At 40.9% G+C, this 18,466-nt stretch overlaps 1 protein-coding gene across 2 annotated transcripts in view; it reads left to right on the top strand.

Annotated features, from left to right (window-relative positions):
* The window catches only part of IFT172 (intraflagellar transport 172), a 44,928-nt gene that overhangs the window by 14,707 nt on the left and 11,755 nt on the right, over nucleotides 1–18,466 (top strand). For both annotated transcript variants that reach the window (XM_072634042.1, XM_072634041.1), the window contains exons 11-28: nucleotides 1,932–2,093; nucleotides 2,498–2,551; nucleotides 2,822–2,925; nucleotides 3,346–3,431; nucleotides 5,901–6,013; nucleotides 7,040–7,207; nucleotides 7,948–8,084; nucleotides 8,284–8,391; nucleotides 11,189–11,273; nucleotides 11,580–11,672; nucleotides 11,995–12,072; nucleotides 12,272–12,520; nucleotides 13,342–13,420; nucleotides 13,703–13,823; nucleotides 14,346–14,490; nucleotides 15,345–15,434; nucleotides 16,075–16,172; nucleotides 18,281–18,416. In XM_072634042.1, coding sequence (XP_072490143.1) covers nucleotides 1,932–2,093; nucleotides 2,498–2,551; nucleotides 2,822–2,925; nucleotides 3,346–3,431; nucleotides 5,901–6,013; nucleotides 7,040–7,207; nucleotides 7,948–8,084; nucleotides 8,284–8,391; nucleotides 11,189–11,273; nucleotides 11,580–11,672; nucleotides 11,995–12,072; nucleotides 12,272–12,520; nucleotides 13,342–13,420; nucleotides 13,703–13,823; nucleotides 14,346–14,490; nucleotides 15,345–15,434; nucleotides 16,075–16,172; nucleotides 18,281–18,416 — 2,106 coding nt within the window. The remainder of the gene's footprint in view (nucleotides 1–1,931; nucleotides 2,094–2,497; nucleotides 2,552–2,821; nucleotides 2,926–3,345; nucleotides 3,432–5,900; nucleotides 6,014–7,039; nucleotides 7,208–7,947; nucleotides 8,085–8,283; nucleotides 8,392–11,188; nucleotides 11,274–11,579; nucleotides 11,673–11,994; nucleotides 12,073–12,271; nucleotides 12,521–13,341; nucleotides 13,421–13,702; nucleotides 13,824–14,345; nucleotides 14,491–15,344; nucleotides 15,435–16,074; nucleotides 16,173–18,280; nucleotides 18,417–18,466) is intronic.

The following is an 18,466-nucleotide window of genomic DNA, read 5'->3' as shown; positions in this document are numbered from 1 at the left end:
GTTTTGTTTTGTTGTTGTGTAGAGTTTTTTGTTGTTGTTTTGCTTTTTGCCAACCTGTGATTTAATTGGTGGTGTGCTCTCCATTGTGTGGCAGACTTCCTCTGCTAATGCAGTTCTGTGCCTGTACTGATGATACCACTTAGAGAGTTACCCAGGGTACTTTGAGGTCAGGTCATTGTCCAGCATCTCACAGTCAGCATGTGGAAGAGATTTCCCTGACTGCATGACTAGCTTTCTATCTACCATGCTACACTGCTTCTCTAACCAGTTCTTTCCTATTACAAAAATCAGAGATAATCAAGAAGCAAAGCACCAGAATTATGAGGGAATCATAAAAGGTTTCCTGTAGAAAGTGTGATTTTTTTTTTTATGGGACTTGAAGGAAACCAGGGAAGCCAGGAGTGAGAGATTAGAAGGCAGAACATTCCAGGCATGGGGGCCTAGAGTTGAGAGATGGAATGTCTTGTTCTAGGAACAGCAAGGAAGTCAGTGTTACTGGATCAAAGAATATGTGAGCAGGATGTAAGAAGACTAGAAAAGGGAACTGGGGGAGGGGAGAGGCAGGTTATAGGTTTAATGCTGAAAAGGATTTTTATTTGATCCTGGAGGCAATAGGGAGCCACTAGAATTTAATGAATAGTGGGGGTGACATGTTCAGACCTGTGCTTTAGGAAAATCACCTTGACAGTTGAGTGGAGGATAAATTGGAGTAGGGAAAGACTTGTGGCAGGCAGACCCACCAGCAGCGGTCTAGGCATGAGATGATGATGGCCTACACCAAAGTAGTAGCTGTGTCAGACAAGGCAATGGGACATGTGTAAGAGGTTACAAAAATAAAATTAACAGGCCTTGGCAACAGATTGGAAATGATGGATGAGAGAGATTAAGGAGTTGAGGATGACTCCTAGATTGTGAGCCTGGGTGACTGAGAGTATAGCAGTGCCCTTAATATAACAGAGAAATTTGGAAGAGGGGGAGGATTTTGAGGGGAAAATAATGAATTCAGTTTTAGACATGTTGAGTTCAAGATGTCTTTGGGAAATCTATTTCAGGATGTCTAATGGGCAGAAAGGTTGGGGCTGAATAAGTAGATTTGAGAATCATCAGCATAGAAATGATTATTGACTTCACCAGAGTGATAAGATCACCAAGTATAGAAACTGCATAGAGGGAGAAAAGAAGAGCACCCTAGTGGCCACTCATTGTTAGTGGGTATGACCTGCTGGAAGATCCAGCAAGGAGACAGAGAAGAAGCTGTCAAACAGGGAGGAGGAGAGCCAGGAAAGATCGTGTCCCCAAAATTTAGAGAGAAGCAAATTATCAAGGTGGAGGGGGTGATCTACAGGGTCTAAAAGTGCATAGAGTTTAAGAAGGATTAGGGTCAAGAAAAGGCCATTAGATTTTGCAGTTAAGAAATTATTAGTGACTTTGAAGAGCAGTTTTGATTGAATGATGATTGGAAGCCAGATTGTAGAGAGTTAAGAAGAAGCTAATGAGAGAAAAGGAAGTTGATATTTATGCAAGTTGTTATGTTGAGCTATCAGCCCTTTGCTCCCTTCACATTCTCCTCTACCACTTTATTCCCAATTCCCCATTAAATTGATGCCAGCCTCTGACCTGTGCTTATGGAAAAGCCAGGATAAGTGAGAAGATGGATAAGGTTCAGGATGCTGACTCTTCTCCTAAGATGAAATGTTTAAGAGAAAGGTGGTGCGGTATCATGGGAAGAATACTGAACTAAAACTGATAGAAAATCAGGGTTCAAATTCCAGCTCTGCTGCTTAGTACCTATGTGATCTTAACTAAGTCACTTCATCCCTATGGGCCTTCCCTGTCCATAAAATGAGGGAGTTAAACTAGATAATCTCTTAAGGTCTCTTTAGCTCTTAACATTCTATGTAGTGGTTCTCTGTGTATTGCCTTCTATCCAGGTGATTGTGAAGAATCTTTCATCAGGCACTCGTGTGGTCCTCAAGTCTCACTATGGATATGAGGTAGAGGAGGTGAAGATTTTGGGCAAGGAGAGATATCTGGTGGCCCATACCTCTGACACACTGCTGCTAGGGGACCTGAATACCAATCGGCTCAGTGAGGTAGGGACCAAGGATTAGGTGTTGTGGGGCTATCTTGGATGGAATTTCCTCAGAATGCCTGAGGAATAGGAGATGGGGAAAAGTCTTTAGGCACCATAGATATTTTGATTCTAAGTGATCTGGTTTTAATCATTTCATTGTTAACAGTATGGCACAGGGACCCAAAAGGCTTGGGCTGGGACAGAGATCTCTGAAAAGCAGCTATTGTTACTGTATTTGGATTCCTTAGAGACATGGTGGAGGGTAGAAGAGAGGGAAACCAAGAGAACTAGAAGATCTGTCACTAGAGCCCACTGTCAATCTCCTTCTGACTCTCTTCTATCATTTTTTCCTTCAAACTTCCTCCCACCCCAAGCCTCTTGGATTTGTATCTTGATTAGTCTTCTTATCTTCCTCTTTTGCAGGTGGCTTGGCAGGGATCTGGAGGCAATGAGAAGTATTTCTTTGAAAATGAGAATGTGAGTGGAGCTGAATATATGGACCACTTGGTTTACCAAGCCCTTGACTATCCCGGTCTTTTCTAGTCTCTCACTTCCTACTCAAGAGACCTGACAGTGAATAGAGAAGATAATGGTAGGAGAGAGTGCTGATTAAGTAGAGGAGTGAAGCAAAAAGAAAATTGTGAGCTTCTCAGTACAAGAATCAGTATTCTAAGATGCTACACTCCACTATTTTTTTCCTTTACGAAATGAAATCTTGGTTAATATGTTAGTATCACTCTTTTCCAGGTCTGCATGATTTTCAATGCTGGGGAGCTGACTCTGGTGGAATATGGGAATAATGACATTCTGGGCTCTGTGCGCACTGAGTTCATGAACCCCCACCTCATCAGGTAAAACACAGAGACCCCACCTTGTCACAGATGCCTCTCACTCTGACTTGTGACTCTCATCCCCTTAAGTGGGACCAACACCCAGATATATTCCCCCTTCAAAAACTTAGACAGAGATAGAGAGCATTTGGGGTTTTGGTTCAAGAGCTGACCTTGGAGTGAAAAGGACCATAGTTCAAGTTGTTCTCAATCTAATACATATTGGCTTTGTGATTCTGGGCAAGTTACTTAACTTCTCAGTGTCCCAGGTAACTCCATTTGATTATATGTTGCTGAAAAGGTATAGATCTTCATTGTGAAGGGAGTTCCTCACCTGAAGCTCGCTACCTAATGAAATCACAGCTCTGAGCCAAAAAGAAAAATCAGCATCAAGATGTCAAGAACTTAAACCTTGTTTGTACCCTAATACTTTTCTTAAAGTGTCCGTATCAATGAGAGACGTCAGCGGGGAATGGAAGAGAACAAGAAGCTGGCATATCTCATAGACATTAAGACCATTGCAATCGGTAAGAGCATTACACAATTCAAATAGACATACTGTGCACCTACATTGTACTTAACTGCTCAGGGCCCCAGTGTCCTTATCTGTAAAATAAGGATAATAATACTTTGCATTGTTTATCCTGCAAACCTTAAAATACATTATCAGTGTGAATTATTCTTATTAGCATAGTCTATTCTAATGTCTTGTTTACTTATACACATCTATATCTCAGGCATCATGATATGATGGATAGAGAAACAACCTCAGAGTCAGGAAGACCTGGGTTCAAAGACCAACCTTTGATCCATATTGGTTGTCACTTTAACCTCTCAGTGACTTGAAGCAATTTAGGTTAGAATATAAGTTGCTGAAAGGTACCCATCTACATTCTTAGAGAGAGCTTCTTCACTAGTAATTTTCCTACATTAATGAAATCACAAGTCTAGAACCAACTCTGCCCCTCCCCCCTTTAGTAAAATGTGTTGTTCAGTTTTATTCAACTCTTCATTATCTCATTTAGGGTTTGGTTTTTTCTTTGTTTGGGTTTTTGTTGTTGTTGTTGTTGTTTTGTTTTGTTTTGTTTTTTTGCAAAGATACTGGGGTGGTTTGCTATTTCCTTCTTTAGCTCATTTTACAGATGAGGAAAATGGGGAAAACAGGGTTAAGTGATTTGCCCAGGATTGCGCAGCTAGCAAGTATCTGGGGCCAAATTTGAACTCACAAAAATGAGTTTTCCTTGACTCCCAGCCCAGCATTCTATTTGCTGTACCACCTAGTTACCTTCAAGTAAAGTATAGGAAGGATACTTTATTATTTTTTAGTCCTTTTGTCTCAATTAATCATTAATTGGTCTTTAGCCTAAATATTTAATAAAAGTCAGGAATTAATGGTATCTAAGAAGTAGTGTAATTAAAGATTCTATTGAGGGAATCTTGTGTTTGTCCTTTGTTCTCGAAGAGGACCATGACATCAAAATGATGACATGACTTGCACTTGACTTTGATTTGAGTGAGGGAGTCTTAACAACTCTGAAAAGCTCTTTGCCTGACTTAAATGCCATGGCCTTCCTGATCACCTCCAAACCCTGATTGACCACACTCATGCTCCATGCCACCAATTTATCTTTAGCTAAGGTTTCACAGAATCACTGAATTTTAGACTTGGAAGAGACATCTAATCTAGCCTATACTCCCCTCCACAATATACCTGACAAATGCTCCTCTGGCTTTTGCCTGAGGGACCTCAAGTGCAGGGGAACCCACCACCTCCCAAGGTAACCTGTTTCACAGATCTAATTCTGAGTGATCATTAGAGCTGGATGAACCTTATAAATCATTTAGTCCACGCCTCTAATTTCACATATCGAAGCTCTGAGAGCTTTGAATGCAGTCAGAATGACAAGAGCTAATTGCACATCCTGGGACTAAAGAACCCAGCATTCAATTCATCCTGAGGAAGAAGGACCACAGAATCCTTACAAATGGATGTAAAGGGAAATGGTGAGAGATGAGGGAATATTGTATTTTCTCTGCATTATATCTGGGCAGGTCCCTAGTTTTCTTCTGGGACTATCAGGGTCGATTTTTGCTATTGTCTCATTGCTTCTCCTGTTGTAAGATAGCACACCTGTTTTTTCCAGGATGGGGCAATCAAATATGATTGTATTAGCTGCAGTAAAGCAAAAATATCTCATGTTTTACTGTAATGTGTGTAAGTGCTTCCTATACAACAACTCCATGAGGGATACAGTGGAAGTCTTACTAAGCTCAGTTTACAAATGAAGAGACTAAGGGCCACTGAGGCCAAGTGACTTGCCAGTGATTATACAACTCATAAGTAGTCCCACCTGGTTTTTCTTGTCCTACTGTTTTTCTCCCTTCTTCCCTACATCTGTCTAGTTCTTTCCTGAGTTTTCATATAACAAAAATGCAATTAAGCTTAGCAAATGTTTCATATGAAAATAAATTTGAGGAACATTTCATTTATAAATTGTCTATCAGTGAGGTGAATCTAAGTTAAGATTACGTCCCTGAGGTTTCTGTTAGGTTTGTTTCAATGAGATCTTCCAGTACCTTTGAAGTTATAGTTACCCTATGTCTTGTCTGGGGTGTGTTCAAGCTGAGTGATCTCTTTTGAGCTCCTCTTGTCCCTGTTCTAATTTAGAGTTCTGAGTGAGGCCAGATGTACAAAAAGTTCTCCCTTTCTCTAACCTTCCAAGAATCCTAGATAAGATTTATATTCTTTAGACTAGTCTGGATTCTTTGAGTTCACTAAAGACCTGAATTCAACTCCTAAAATTCCAGAACAGAGTCAACATGTTAAGCATCCCAACCAAATAATGTCCCATCACCATGTGATATACTTTGGGACAATGCGGAATTCCTGAGGCCTACCTTAGGCCTTTGAAGCCTTTTCCTAACTGTCTTAGTACTTGGTGGTTGGTACTATGGCATCACTAAGCTCTTCATGACCCTTCTTCTCCATTCTGCAGTGGACTTGGTTGGTGGCTACAACATTGGTACCATCAGCCATGACAGTCGTGTGGACTGGTTGGAACTCAATGAGACTGGACACAAGTTGCTCTTCAGGGACCGGAAACTTCGTGTAAGATGCTAGGATCTAGCACTGTTCACTTTGGCAGTAACCACAGGCGCAGTTTATAGGGGGCATGATGCACACGTTGTTAATAGTACTTGAATAAGGGGGTCTAGAAACGCAGGCAAGGCCATCGAATTGCTGCCACTGTTGCTATTGGTATTACCTGGTGATCACTACTTCTTGCTTCTTCTGTATACTAACCAGTCATTGATGGATGGTTCAGGAATGGCTGGCACAGATTGCTGCATGATCAGCATTCATCCTTCTGTTGCCATCATTGTAGTGAAGTGTGGGAAGGTCAGTCAATGGTGCATACCAGCTCTCTTAAGACTTTTGTCATTTAGGAACTCCCAACCCTTGTAAATCCTAATCTCTTTGCCTAACTGATTTTCAACTACCCTTGCCCCAACATTGATATAGTAGTGAAAGTAGCTATTAAGACAGTTCCCCTTTTATTCCCTCATTAGTTCATGAACTCACATCTTAAAAATTATTCTGATGACTCTTAGTGCCCCCCAATATCATAATGTCAAAGTTCTGCGTAGAGGGCAAAGAAACAATATGATAACTTTTCAATTAAGTGAAGACAAATCATAAGGGTCAGATCTTTTGATACATCCCTCGGCCTAGATCTCAGAACTTGTGATTCTAGAGCCATCAGGTTTTCTGGGACTGATCTGGAAGTGTCAGTCTGGCCTGTTGTCAGTATGGGCTCCCATAGAATGGGTCAGTGGTCATAAGAGGACTGTGCTATGTCAAAGGGCATTTACACTACATGCCTTTCTGGCTCCCTTGTTTTCTAAAACCAGAATATTTCAGATCTGAATGGACTAAAAGGGATATAGCTTGAGGATATAGCTAAAAGGGATATAGTTTGAGGGGTGGTATGTACCTGACTAGATGCACCTTTACCTCTGAGAATGACATGTTCACCAAAAAATCTTCAATTATTTACCAGATACTGTTCTCACAAGGGGAGACCCTCACTGCATCTCCTACTGATTCTCTCTCCTCTACCCATCCTTTCCTCAGTTGCACTTGTATGATATTGAAAGCAGCTCCAAGACGATGATCCTGAATTTCTGCTCCTATGTGCAGTGGGTACCAGGAAGCGATGTGCTGGTAGCTCAGAACCGGAACAGCTTGTGTGTGTGGTACAATATTGAGGCACCCGAAAGGGTCACCATGTCTCCTATTAGGGTATGGTGGGGCCTGACAGGGACAACCTTGTATTCTATTCATTCAGATTGTGGCATACATTAGTTATCATTTTCATGACTTTCAGCTTAAGTATAGAGAGAGCCTTGGGAGCATAAAAGGTCATTGGTATGATGCAAATAGTAGTCTGTGCCACACTACAAGGCCACTGCAGTGTGCTTCTCAGACAGAAGTAAAGCCAATTTGGAGAGTCTGCTTGTAGTTTAGAAGAATCCCACCTAGGAAAATTTTATCTAGATCTACCTCTGAATATATGCTAATGCATTTGGTGGAATCCTGGTTTGGTCCAGGCTATCTTAGATCCCTTTTCCCTCAGCACTGCCTCTAACAGAAATCTTGGAAGAATTCTAGATTAGCTGAGGTGTGCAAAGTAGAGAATATCCTGACTTATACTTTCAGGGTGATCTTGGAGCCACCAACATGTTTAAGGGTAGCAGACCAGGAATGCCTTGGAAATCTAGTAGAGCTGATTGGCACCATTACCGTTAGGCATCAGGGCCGTTTAGCCTATTGGATCCCACTTTAGCTCATGGACTTAATAGCACATAATAGATATTGAAATGCTATACCTCAGGACAGGACCCAGGAAAATCATATTACTGTATAATTTCCTCAAGAATGAAAGAAAATGGGAGTGGACAAAGATGGGCCTAGTCTCTTAATAGGAGATTAAGCCAAAGAAGAGATACTAATCCAGAACCTGGCTGGGGGGGAATCCACAGGGTGATGTCGTGAGTCTGGAACGGGGTGGGGGAAAGACAGAGGTGATGGTGACCGAAGGTGTGACGACTGTTGCCTATACACTGGATGAAGGGCTTATCGAATTTGGGACCGCCATTGATGACGGCAACTACACCCGGTGAGGGGATGGGTAGGGACACAGGGAGGCAGGGGTTAAAACTAGAGTAGAAAGAAGAGCCTGGTTTGGGTACTACTAACCCTGAGGAAGACTGGCTCAGGGAGTGGGGGGGGGGGGCCTTCAGGGCCGATTTCCCTGCTCTGATATTTCAGTGTCCTGTATTTTCTAATCCTGTGGTCATTCCTCGTGCCACTTTTAGAGCAGCTGCATTCTTGGAGACTTTGGAAATGACCCCAGAAACAGAGGCAATGTGGAAAACATTAAGCAAATTGGCCCTGGAAGTGAGACAGCTACATATTGCAGAAAGGTAAGCAGATGGTTGGACTGAGATACTGAAAGTTTTGAGATCTGGGAAGGTAGGTGGCCAAAGTAGATACAACCATGCTGCAATCCTGCCTTCCTGGGTCCTTCCTGAAAGTCTTTTCTTGGTGCATCCCCTCCAAGGATCCTGGCAGACTAAGATTATAAATTTCTTGAGGGTAGGAACCATTCCTACTATTACAGTTTTGCAATCCTTAGTTGTTCACTAGCTCTCCAGCCCTTGTCATCCCCACCCAGATTTTCTTTTTTATTATTATTATTATTATTATTTTATTTGTTTGCAGTGTTCTACAATCACTTCCATATAACTTAGATTTTTTTCCCCCTCCCTCCCTGAGTCAACATAAAATTTTACATAGGTTCTACACATACATTCCTATTAAATACATTTTCACCTTAGCCATGTTGCATAGAAGAATTAAAATGAATGGGAGAAATCATATAACAAACCAAAACATAATACAGAAGAAAATGATCTGCTACATTCTGCAATTGAATTCCATAGTTCTTTCTCTGGATGTAGAAGACATTTTGCCTTAAGAGACCATTGGGAGTATTTTAGGTCCTTGCATTGCAATGAAGTTCTAAGTCTACTAGAAAAAATCCTCACACACTGTGGTTGTTGCTATGTATAAAGTTCTCCTGGTTCTGCTCCTTTCACTCAGCATCAGATCATATAAGTCTTTCCAGGCCTTTCTGAAGTCTTCCTTTTCATCATTTCTTATAGTACAATACTGTTCCATTACATTCATATACCACAATTTATTCAGCCATTCCCCAACTGATGGACATCCCCTTGATTTCCAGTTTTTGGCCACCACAAAGAGTACTGCTATAAATCTTTTTGTACATATGGGACCCTTTCCCATTTTTATGATCTCTTGGGGATACAGTCCTAGAAGCAATATTGCTGAGTGAAAGGGTATGCACACTTTTGTAGCCCTTTGGGCATAGTTCCAAATTACTCTCCAGAATGGCTGGATCAGCTCACAGCTTCACCAACAATGAATTTAGTGTTCCAGCTCTCCCACATCTTCTCCAACATTTATCATCATGTTAGCCAATCTGATAGGTGCGATGTGGTATCTCAGAGTTTTGATTTGCATCTCTCTAATCAGTAGTGATTTAGAGCATTTTTTCATACGACTATAAATAGTTTTGATTTCTTTCTCTGAAAACTGCCTGTTCATATCCTTTGACCATTTATCAATTGGGGAATGTCTTGTATTCTTGTACATTTGACTCAGTTCTTTATATATTTTAGAAATGAGGCCTTTACCAGACACACTAGTTGCAAAAATTCTTTCTCAGTTTTCTGCTTCCCTCCAGATCTTGGTTGCATTGGGTTTGTTTGTACAAAAACTTTTCAATTTAATGTAATCAAAATTATCCATTTTGCACTTCATAATGTTTTCTGTCTTTTATTTAGTCAAAAATTCTTCCCTCCTCCATAAATCCGATAAATACACTATTCCTTGTGCCACTAATCTGTTTATAGTATCAGTCTTTATACTTGGATCATGTACCCATTTGGACTTTATTCTTGCGTACGGTGTCAGGCATTGGTCTATGCCTAGTTTCCACCATACTGTTATCTAGTTTTCCCAGCAATTTTTGTCAAACAGTGAGTTCTTATTCCAGAAGATGGGGTCCATGGGTTTATCAAACAGTAGATTGCTAAATTCATTGACTACTGTGTCTTGGGTAACTAACCTATTCCACTGGTCTACCCTTCTGTTTCTTAGCCAGTACCAAGTGGTTTTGATAATTGCTGCTTTATAATACAGTACGAGATTTGGTAGGGCTAGGCCACCTTCCCTGCCATTTTTTTTCATTAGTTCCCTTGACATTCTGGACCTTTTGTTCTTCCAGATGAATTTTGATATTATTTTTTCTAGCTCTACAAAATAATTATCTGATAATTTGATTGGTATGGCACTGAATAAGTAAATTAATTTAGGTAGAATTGTCATTTTTATTATATTCTAACCACAAGCAACTGATGTTTTTCCACTTACTTAGATCTGACTTTATTTGTGTGAAAAGTGTTTTGTAATTGTGTTCATATAGTCCCTGGGTTTGTTTTGGCACATAAACTCCCAAATATTTTATAGTGTCTACCGTAGCTTTAAATGGGATTTCTCTTTCTAACTCTTGTTGTTGGGCTTTGTTAGTAATATATAGAAATGCAGAAGATTTGTGTGGGTTTATTTTGTAATCTGCAACTTTGCCAAAGTTGTTTATTATTTCAAGTAGTTTTTTACTTGATTCTTTGGGATTCTCTAAGTATATCATCATATCATTTGCAAAGAGTGATAACTTAGTTTCTTCTTTGCCTTCTAATTCCTTCAATTTCTTTTTCTTCTCTTATTGTTACAGCTAACATTTCTAGTACTATTTTGAATAATAGTGGTGATAATGGACATCCTTGTTTCACCCCTGATCTTATTGGAAATGCACCTAGTTTATCCCCATTCATATAATGCTTGCTGAAGGTTTTAGGTAGATACTGCTTATTATTTTATGGAAAGTTCCATTTATTCCTATGTTCTCCAGTGTTTTCAATAGGAATGGGTGTTGTATTTTGTCAAAAGCTTTTTCTGCATCTGTTGAGATAATCATGTGATTTCTGTTAGTTTTGTTGTTGATATGATCAATAATGTTACTAGTTTTCCTAATATTGAACCGTCCCTGCATTCCTGGTATAAATCCTACCTGATCATAATGTATTATTCTTGCCCCACCCACATGTTTATACCTTGCCATGCTCCCCCTTCTTCTAGGTGCTTCTCTGCTTTGGGCCATGTAGCAAAAGCTCGGTTTCTACATGAGACCAATGAGATTGCAGACCAGGTATCCAGAGAGTATGTAAGTATCAGCTTTCTGATCCTTTCAGTCTTTCAAACTGTGATTCCTCAATTTTTTAACTTTGTGATTTGTAGTTTTCTGGTCATCTCTTTACTTTTTACCACCCCCTCACTAAGAGACAACCAGTTATTTTGGGATAGCTCCTCAATCCTCTTGGCCTTTAAGCCTCAGAGTTTTCATAATTTTCAGTACCCTAATCCCTTAGTGTCCAAGCCCTTCTTCTTGCCATCCACTTACATTCTTCTTCCTCTTCCATGCTTCCTCTTTGCACACACCTGTGGTTAGGGTCTCTATTTTCTTTGGTAGGGTGGGGAAGGAACTGACTTCTATCAGGTCCGAGCACGTCTGGCCATGCTGGAGAAGAACTACAAATTGGCAGAAATGATCTTTCTGGAACAGGTAATAGGGTGGGTTTGCATGGATATGGATAAGTAATCTAGAGAAATGGGAGGAAAACTCACATATGGTGAGGAACAGTGGTAGAGAATTAAAGGCAACAGCTGCAAACTGCTTTTACCCAAAGGTTGGAAAGAGTGATGAGTTTTGGGAGAATGTTGTGTGGTTAATGCTGGCTCTGTAAATGTGTGTGATAGAAAGTCTAAGTGAATCCCCAGTGCTTGTGACAACTCTTGGGACAAACCAGCCAAAGAGGGCCAGGTGATTGGTTGGTGATCCTCATACCTTCTTCATATTCCCATTTCCTTTCCTTCTAATCTCTCAGAATGCTGTTGAAGAAGCTATGGCTATGTATCAAGAACTGCACCGCTGGGATGAATGCATCGCTGTGGCTGAGGCCAAGGTATAGATTGCTCTTCCCACAGCTCTTCAGAAATAAATTTCCCTTCTCAACTCACTTCAGAAATTTTCTCCTTTTGTAAATAAGACCAGAAAGCAGGGGTGTGGTTGAACCTAATGAGATTTGTAGAGATCTGGAGCATCTCAGATCCCGAGGGTAGAAACATGTACCAACTTTCATAATTTCTCTCTTCTACATGTAGGGTCACCCTGCCCTGGAGAAGCTACGCCGGGGTTATTATCAATGGCTGATGGATACACAGCAGGAAGAAAGGGCAGGTGAATTACAGGAAAACCAGGGAGATGGGCTGGCTGCCATCAGCCTCTACCTTAAGGCTGGACTCCCTGCCAAAGCTGCTCGGTTGATACTGGCTCGAGAGGAATTGCTGGCCAACACTGAACTAGTGGAACACATCACTTCGGCGCTTATCAAGGGAGAATTGTTTGAGAGGGTAAGATAAACTTCCTAGTCCCTGTTTCCCTGACAACACCATAGTCTTTAATTAACACTAGGTTCCTTACTAGCTGTGTGACCTTGGGCAAGTCACTTAACTCCAATTGCTTTGCCTTCCTCCCTCAAAAAAAAACCCTAAAAAAAAAAACTAGGTTTCTGGGGCCCAGTACCCCTATACTCACCAAAGAAGAGCTCCATGATAGAGAGCCTAAGTCCTTGACTTGATTCTTTTACTCTCTATCCTGATGTTTGTGATGGGAGAGGTAATTTTTTTTTTTAACAATAATAGCTTTGTTATTGCATCTTAAATGTTCCTAGTAATGATAATAATAAATGAAAACTTGCCTACTATGTGCTAAATAGTGTATTAATCTTCTTACAAATATTATCTCAGTTGATCCTCACAATAACCTTGGGAGATAGATACTATTATTAGCCCTATTTTATAGTTGAGAAAATGGAGACTGTTTAAACAGAAGTCAAGTTTAACTAGCTAGTAAGTGTCTGAGGCTAGATTTGAACTCAGATCATCCTAACTCTAGGCCCAACACTATCTGGCACACCACCAGCTACATCTGCTTTCATCAGTATTATCCCATGTATTGTCATAACCCTGTGAGAGACAGCATAACAGATAATAAATATTACACAAGGTGGAACTTAGGCTGAATGACTCACCTCATTACATACTTGGGCTGTGCCAGATTTGGAATGAGATCTTGGATCACCAGAGTGCTAGTTTCAGAATCCTTCATTCCTCATGCTGTCACTTCCAACACATAGACTGAATCCCTGTATTAACATTTTATATGTTAATAGGCAGGAGATTTATTTGAGAAGATCCGGAATCCACAGAGGGCCCTTGAGTGCTACTGTAAGGGCAATGCATTCATGAAAGGTAATAGTGCCCTTATTATATAATTGCTCATATATATGTGTATGTATATATGTATGTATATGTATGTATGTATGTATAAGTCTATTTATGCTTTCTATGGAGCACATATATGTACTCCTTCCCTTCACTGGTCCCCATATTTTCTTGTTTGGGTTGACTCTGCCTACAGTTCTCCCCCATTCTTCCCACTTCTCACCATCCTCCCCTATCCCTCATTTTTTTTCCATTTTATGCCCTGAACCCTGAAAGTCTGAGCTGGGTTCTTTTCTTTGTCTCTGGCAGCTGTGGAGTTGGCCCGTATGGCATTCCCAGCTGAGGTTGTGAGGCTTGAAGAAGGATGGGGGGACCATTTGGTGCAACAGAAGCAGCTTGATGCTGCCATCAATCACTATATCGAAGCCAGGTATGAAGAAGAAGCAAAGAGGGTAGGTCTGCAGGTGGGAGATAGGAGTTCTTTAGGGGCAACTAAACTGGGGATCAAAGTGCTAAAAGAAAACTGGTCCCAAAACAAGAAAGAGCACAGGCTGGAGTATTTCCTTCTATGCTTGTCATCATACAGTTCTGCCCTCCACATGAATGAATGAATGAATGAATGAATGAATGAATGAATGAATGAATGAAAAAGCATTTATTAAACACTTAATATATACTTGTTAATAGAAGTACTAAATTCTGGTAATACAAACACAAAAGTAAGATTCTTTACTCTCAAGAAGCTTCTATCTTTAATAAGGAAACTCAACTTAAACAAAAGTGTAACCAAGAAAAATGTTTTGGTCTGAGAAGTCACAAGATAGTCTCTTTCTGCACATAGTAGCCGGTTAGATGGTAAAGAGCTCTTGACTCTCCCTCCTATGTCTGCCTTCCTATCTGAACATGTTTTCTTTGCCTCCTCTAACAGCATCTCTTCTGTCCTAAATGTTAGGTGCTCCATCAAGGCAATTGAGGCTGCTCTTGGTGCCCGTCAGTGGAAGAAGGCAATTTATATCTTAGATCTGCAAGACCAGGCTACTGCATCCAAGTACTATCCTCGTGTGGCCCAACACTATGCATCCCTCCAGGAGTATGAGGTGAGAAGTCAGCCATCCACCATTGCCAGCCAGAAATACAACCTAGAACCTCTCACAAGTACTTCTGAGAGACAGAGAGCCACTCCCTCCTTACTCGACCTGTAGTGCTTATTTGGAAGACCAGCTCAGATACCTCCTCTCAGAAAAAAACCCCAAAAACCCCATTACACCATGACCTGAGAGCTGTAGAAATGAACTATTATTATTAGCTATTATTAGCCCTAGAACCTTAGAGGTACCGTACAGATGAACCCATAGTCATCATCCTAATGATACCAGACATTTATGTAAGCACTCTGTGATTCCTTACAATGTGCTTTATGTGTTATCTCATTTGACCCTTACATAACCCTATGAGATATTATTATCTCCATTTTATAGATGAGAAAGCAGGCCTAGAGAAGTTGATTGCTCAAGGTCTTGTAAGTGGTAGAATCAGGATCCAAGTATAGGTTTCCAACTCCAGTGTTCTTTCCATACTTTCTTTTTATTTAAGTTGAATTTTACAGTCCCTCAAGAAATGTAAAGTGAGACCTTAGCTTCCTTCCCCTGCCAATGTCAGTGTATTGCTTTACGTTACAGAAATAGGAGGTGAATTCCCCTTATACTTATCTTCATGTTGTTTAGTGCTCTTCTGTGCCACATGTATATAAAATTGTAACCTCCTTGTAACCCCTTTTTGTCTTTCTACCTCCACTAAAACTGTCAAGTAAGAAAACGTCAGTCTCTACCAGTCTGTTACCCACCCTAAACCTAATTTATATTCCATACCCTGTTCTCTCAGTTTTCTCTTCCCATCAGCTATTTCCAAATCTTTGCCCTGACTGTTTATGTTTTCCTCTTTTCCTTTCCAGATTGCAGAGGAGCTGTACACCAAAGGAGATCGGACAAAGGATGCCATAGACATGTATACCCAGGCTGGACGCTGGGAGCAAGCACACAAGGTAGGGAATAGGGGTAGACTGCCATTGTGGCCTTGATGCTCTGGGCACCTAACAGTGTCCCTTATCAGTTTGAGAGTACTCTACGTGTTAAGTCAAGTCAACATCTAGTCTCCAGCAGGGAGAGGATTGAGTAAAGGAACCAATTTTGGTTCCAGTCCTTATTACCTTGAAGGAAAAAGATGGAGAGAAAAGCCATGAGAGTTGTGGGGGTTAGCCCCCGCTCCTGAAATCCCAGGTTCCAGTCAGTAACTGCTCCAATCTCCAAGTTGTAGGGAATGAGCATATACTCCTCAATGATGCAGAGAGTCTCTGAACCCTGCAGAAGAAAAAGGAAATTTAGATTCTATTTCTTCACTCTTGAAGAGTTTCTGGTCTTTGTAGTCCAGAGGCAAAGGTTCTTCCTTAAAATAATCTTGGAAAATGACAGTTCTGTTAGGATTTCATCAAATCTGTTATGGTTTTAGGGAAAGGTTATTGTCCCTGTAGTGTGAATTGGGGATTTACAGAAAACAGGCCTGGCTTCCCTTCTCTTCCATATACCCTTTGGTCTCCCTTGTCCCCAAGTAGCAAGGGGGAGCACACCAGCCAGATGGCTCCTTTTGGCCTAGGGGACTACTCATGTCTCTGTGTCTCTGGACAGTTGGCAATGAAATGCATGAGGCCGGAGGATGTGTCCGTGTTGTACATTACCCAAGCTCAGGAGATGGAGAAGCAGGGGAAGTACCGAGAGGCGGAGAGGTAAGGGGGGAAAGAAAGACAAGAATAGGAAATTATTATAATAATGTCACATTTATGTAGCTCTTTAAGCTTTTCACACACTTTCCTCACAAGGATTCCTCTGGGATAGGCAGTACAGATATCATTGTCCCCATATTAGAGAAGAGACAACTGAGGCAAGAAGTTAAGTGATTTCCCCATGGTCATTTCAGCAGAGAGGTGTCTTAGGAGGCATGTGACCCCAAGGTCTCCTGCCTCAGAGTCCAGTTTTCCATCTGTTATATTGTGCTCAGGGAAAAGAAAGGAAAGAGGCATCAAGGACAAGTCTAGTGTCCCATCTCAGGAGAGGCAACAGGATACAGTCAAAGACCTAGGTTTGATTTCTGACTCCAACATTTAATAGCCTTATAAAGATAGGCAAGTGAGCTTCACCTCACTGTGCCTCAAGCCCCTTCTCTACTCAATTCCTTGAATAGATCCATGATCTCAGTGATTCTGGAATCCCCTCTCACAGTCCAGACCACAACCTGTCCAATGCTAACCAGACCATGTGACTGATCCATCTCCTCCCAAAAGTTTGCCATGGAGGGTATGCTCAACATACTGGAGGCCTTCCTTGCTCTCTCCCTACACCATGAGGCTGCTCAAGCTATTCATTTATCAGCCCTCACTCCGGCCATGTAACCCACTTCATCATCTCTTTCTGGCCTATTTTTTTGATGGCATCTTTTACTCTGAGTCTGCAAAGTTCCTCCCTGGTTATGTGTTGCAGCATGTTCACACCTATCACATAACTTCTGTTGCCCACTGTGTTGATACTCATCTTCTGTGGCAATGGTATTCTGGGTCTTGCTTATATATAAATACAAGTAAAATGCATGAGTTGAAAAGATGGGCCTTTACTGTTAAGGGAAGCTTGAGGTCAGTAAAAGTGCTTTGAAGTGTCTCCATGGCAATCTAGCCCACTCTTCTCCTCCCCTTCAACTCTGGGCCCAGCTCTCTGTCCATCTGGACTGCCTCTCCCAGATAAACACTGTGGGACAAGCTCAGTGGGTTTTTTATTCTTCATCCATTTGGTCCTTCTATGTGGATGGACAGGCTGAGCTCCTTTGAATGATTACCTATCTATTCCTGGAGGCTCTGGAGCATCCTAAGCCTTTATGCAGTCAACACAATATCACCCCAAACAGCATCTAGAGGACCTCACCATCCAAAGGGATTCCCTCCTCCATCACAGCATGCATCTCCTTCTGTGCTTCACCTGACATTTTTTATCAGAGGGTCATTACAGGGTTATTTTATTGTTACATCTTCCAAGGAAGCATCTTGGTAGGTGGATGGGAGATACCTTGTTGTAAAATAGCCTTGAAAGCCTTTAAAGTGTTTGGTCCTGAGTTAATACTTTTTTCAGTTGATTATGAGATGTTAGATATGGACTCCATTGTTAAATATTCACCAGACCCTACTTGTTCCCTACTAATACCCTTATTGAGGACGACCTTAGATGGAAGATAACACATGGTAGTTATTGATCTTTTCACTTTTTTTTGCTATCAGTTAAGGGCCTAGATTTTTTTCTACACCTTTGATATCTTCCCTTCCTTTAGTTGCCTTGGAAATTTGCCCCTCAGTACCCTCATAATTTTATCATTTCCAGCACAGATCATGTATATTTATATTAGTAGATCTTTTTTATTTGATCCAATTCATTTGCTATTCCTATCTTCTGTACTGCTTGCACTTCCTTTGTCAGCTCTCAGAGAGGTTTGGGTCCAAGTATGGGGTTCCACTATCCTTGATGGGGATAACAGTTGTAATATTTTTTGCAGATCTTTTCTACTTTTTTCTGTTTCTGTCTTCTTTCTGTTTTCATCCTTGAGTGTCTTTGGAATGACCTTACTTAATTAGTTTATCAAGCTTTCTTTAAACTGATTTTACTCTTTATTTATGTCTGCTGTCTCTGCTTCTCTCCTTATCTATAAAGTGGGAATATTTATCTCGTAGTTGATAAAGAATATATTTTGTGAACTAGAAAATGCCATGTAAAAGTGTTCTATTACTATTGCTCATCTCTTGGGGATGTTTCTAAGGGAAAGTATCTGGGGTAAAGAATGTTTTCACTACCCTAGGCTATATGTGACAGTGGAGGAGCCAGATCTTGCCATTACTATGTTCAAAAAGCACAAATTATATGATGACATGATCCGCCTTGTAGGGAAGCACCATCCAGACCTGTTGAGTGACACCCATCTGCATCTGGGCAAGGTGAGACATTTCCCCATTCTGATCCATCTTTCCCTTAACCTGTATCTATC

Source organism: Notamacropus eugenii, chromosome 1, assembly GCF_028372415.1.
Source record: "Notamacropus eugenii isolate mMacEug1 chromosome 1, mMacEug1.pri_v2, whole genome shotgun sequence".
Classification (NCBI taxonomy): Eukaryota; Metazoa; Chordata; class Mammalia; order Diprotodontia; family Macropodidae; genus Notamacropus; species Notamacropus eugenii.
Note: the sequence above shows the minus strand (reverse complement) of the source record. Positions and strands in the feature narration are given on the sequence as shown.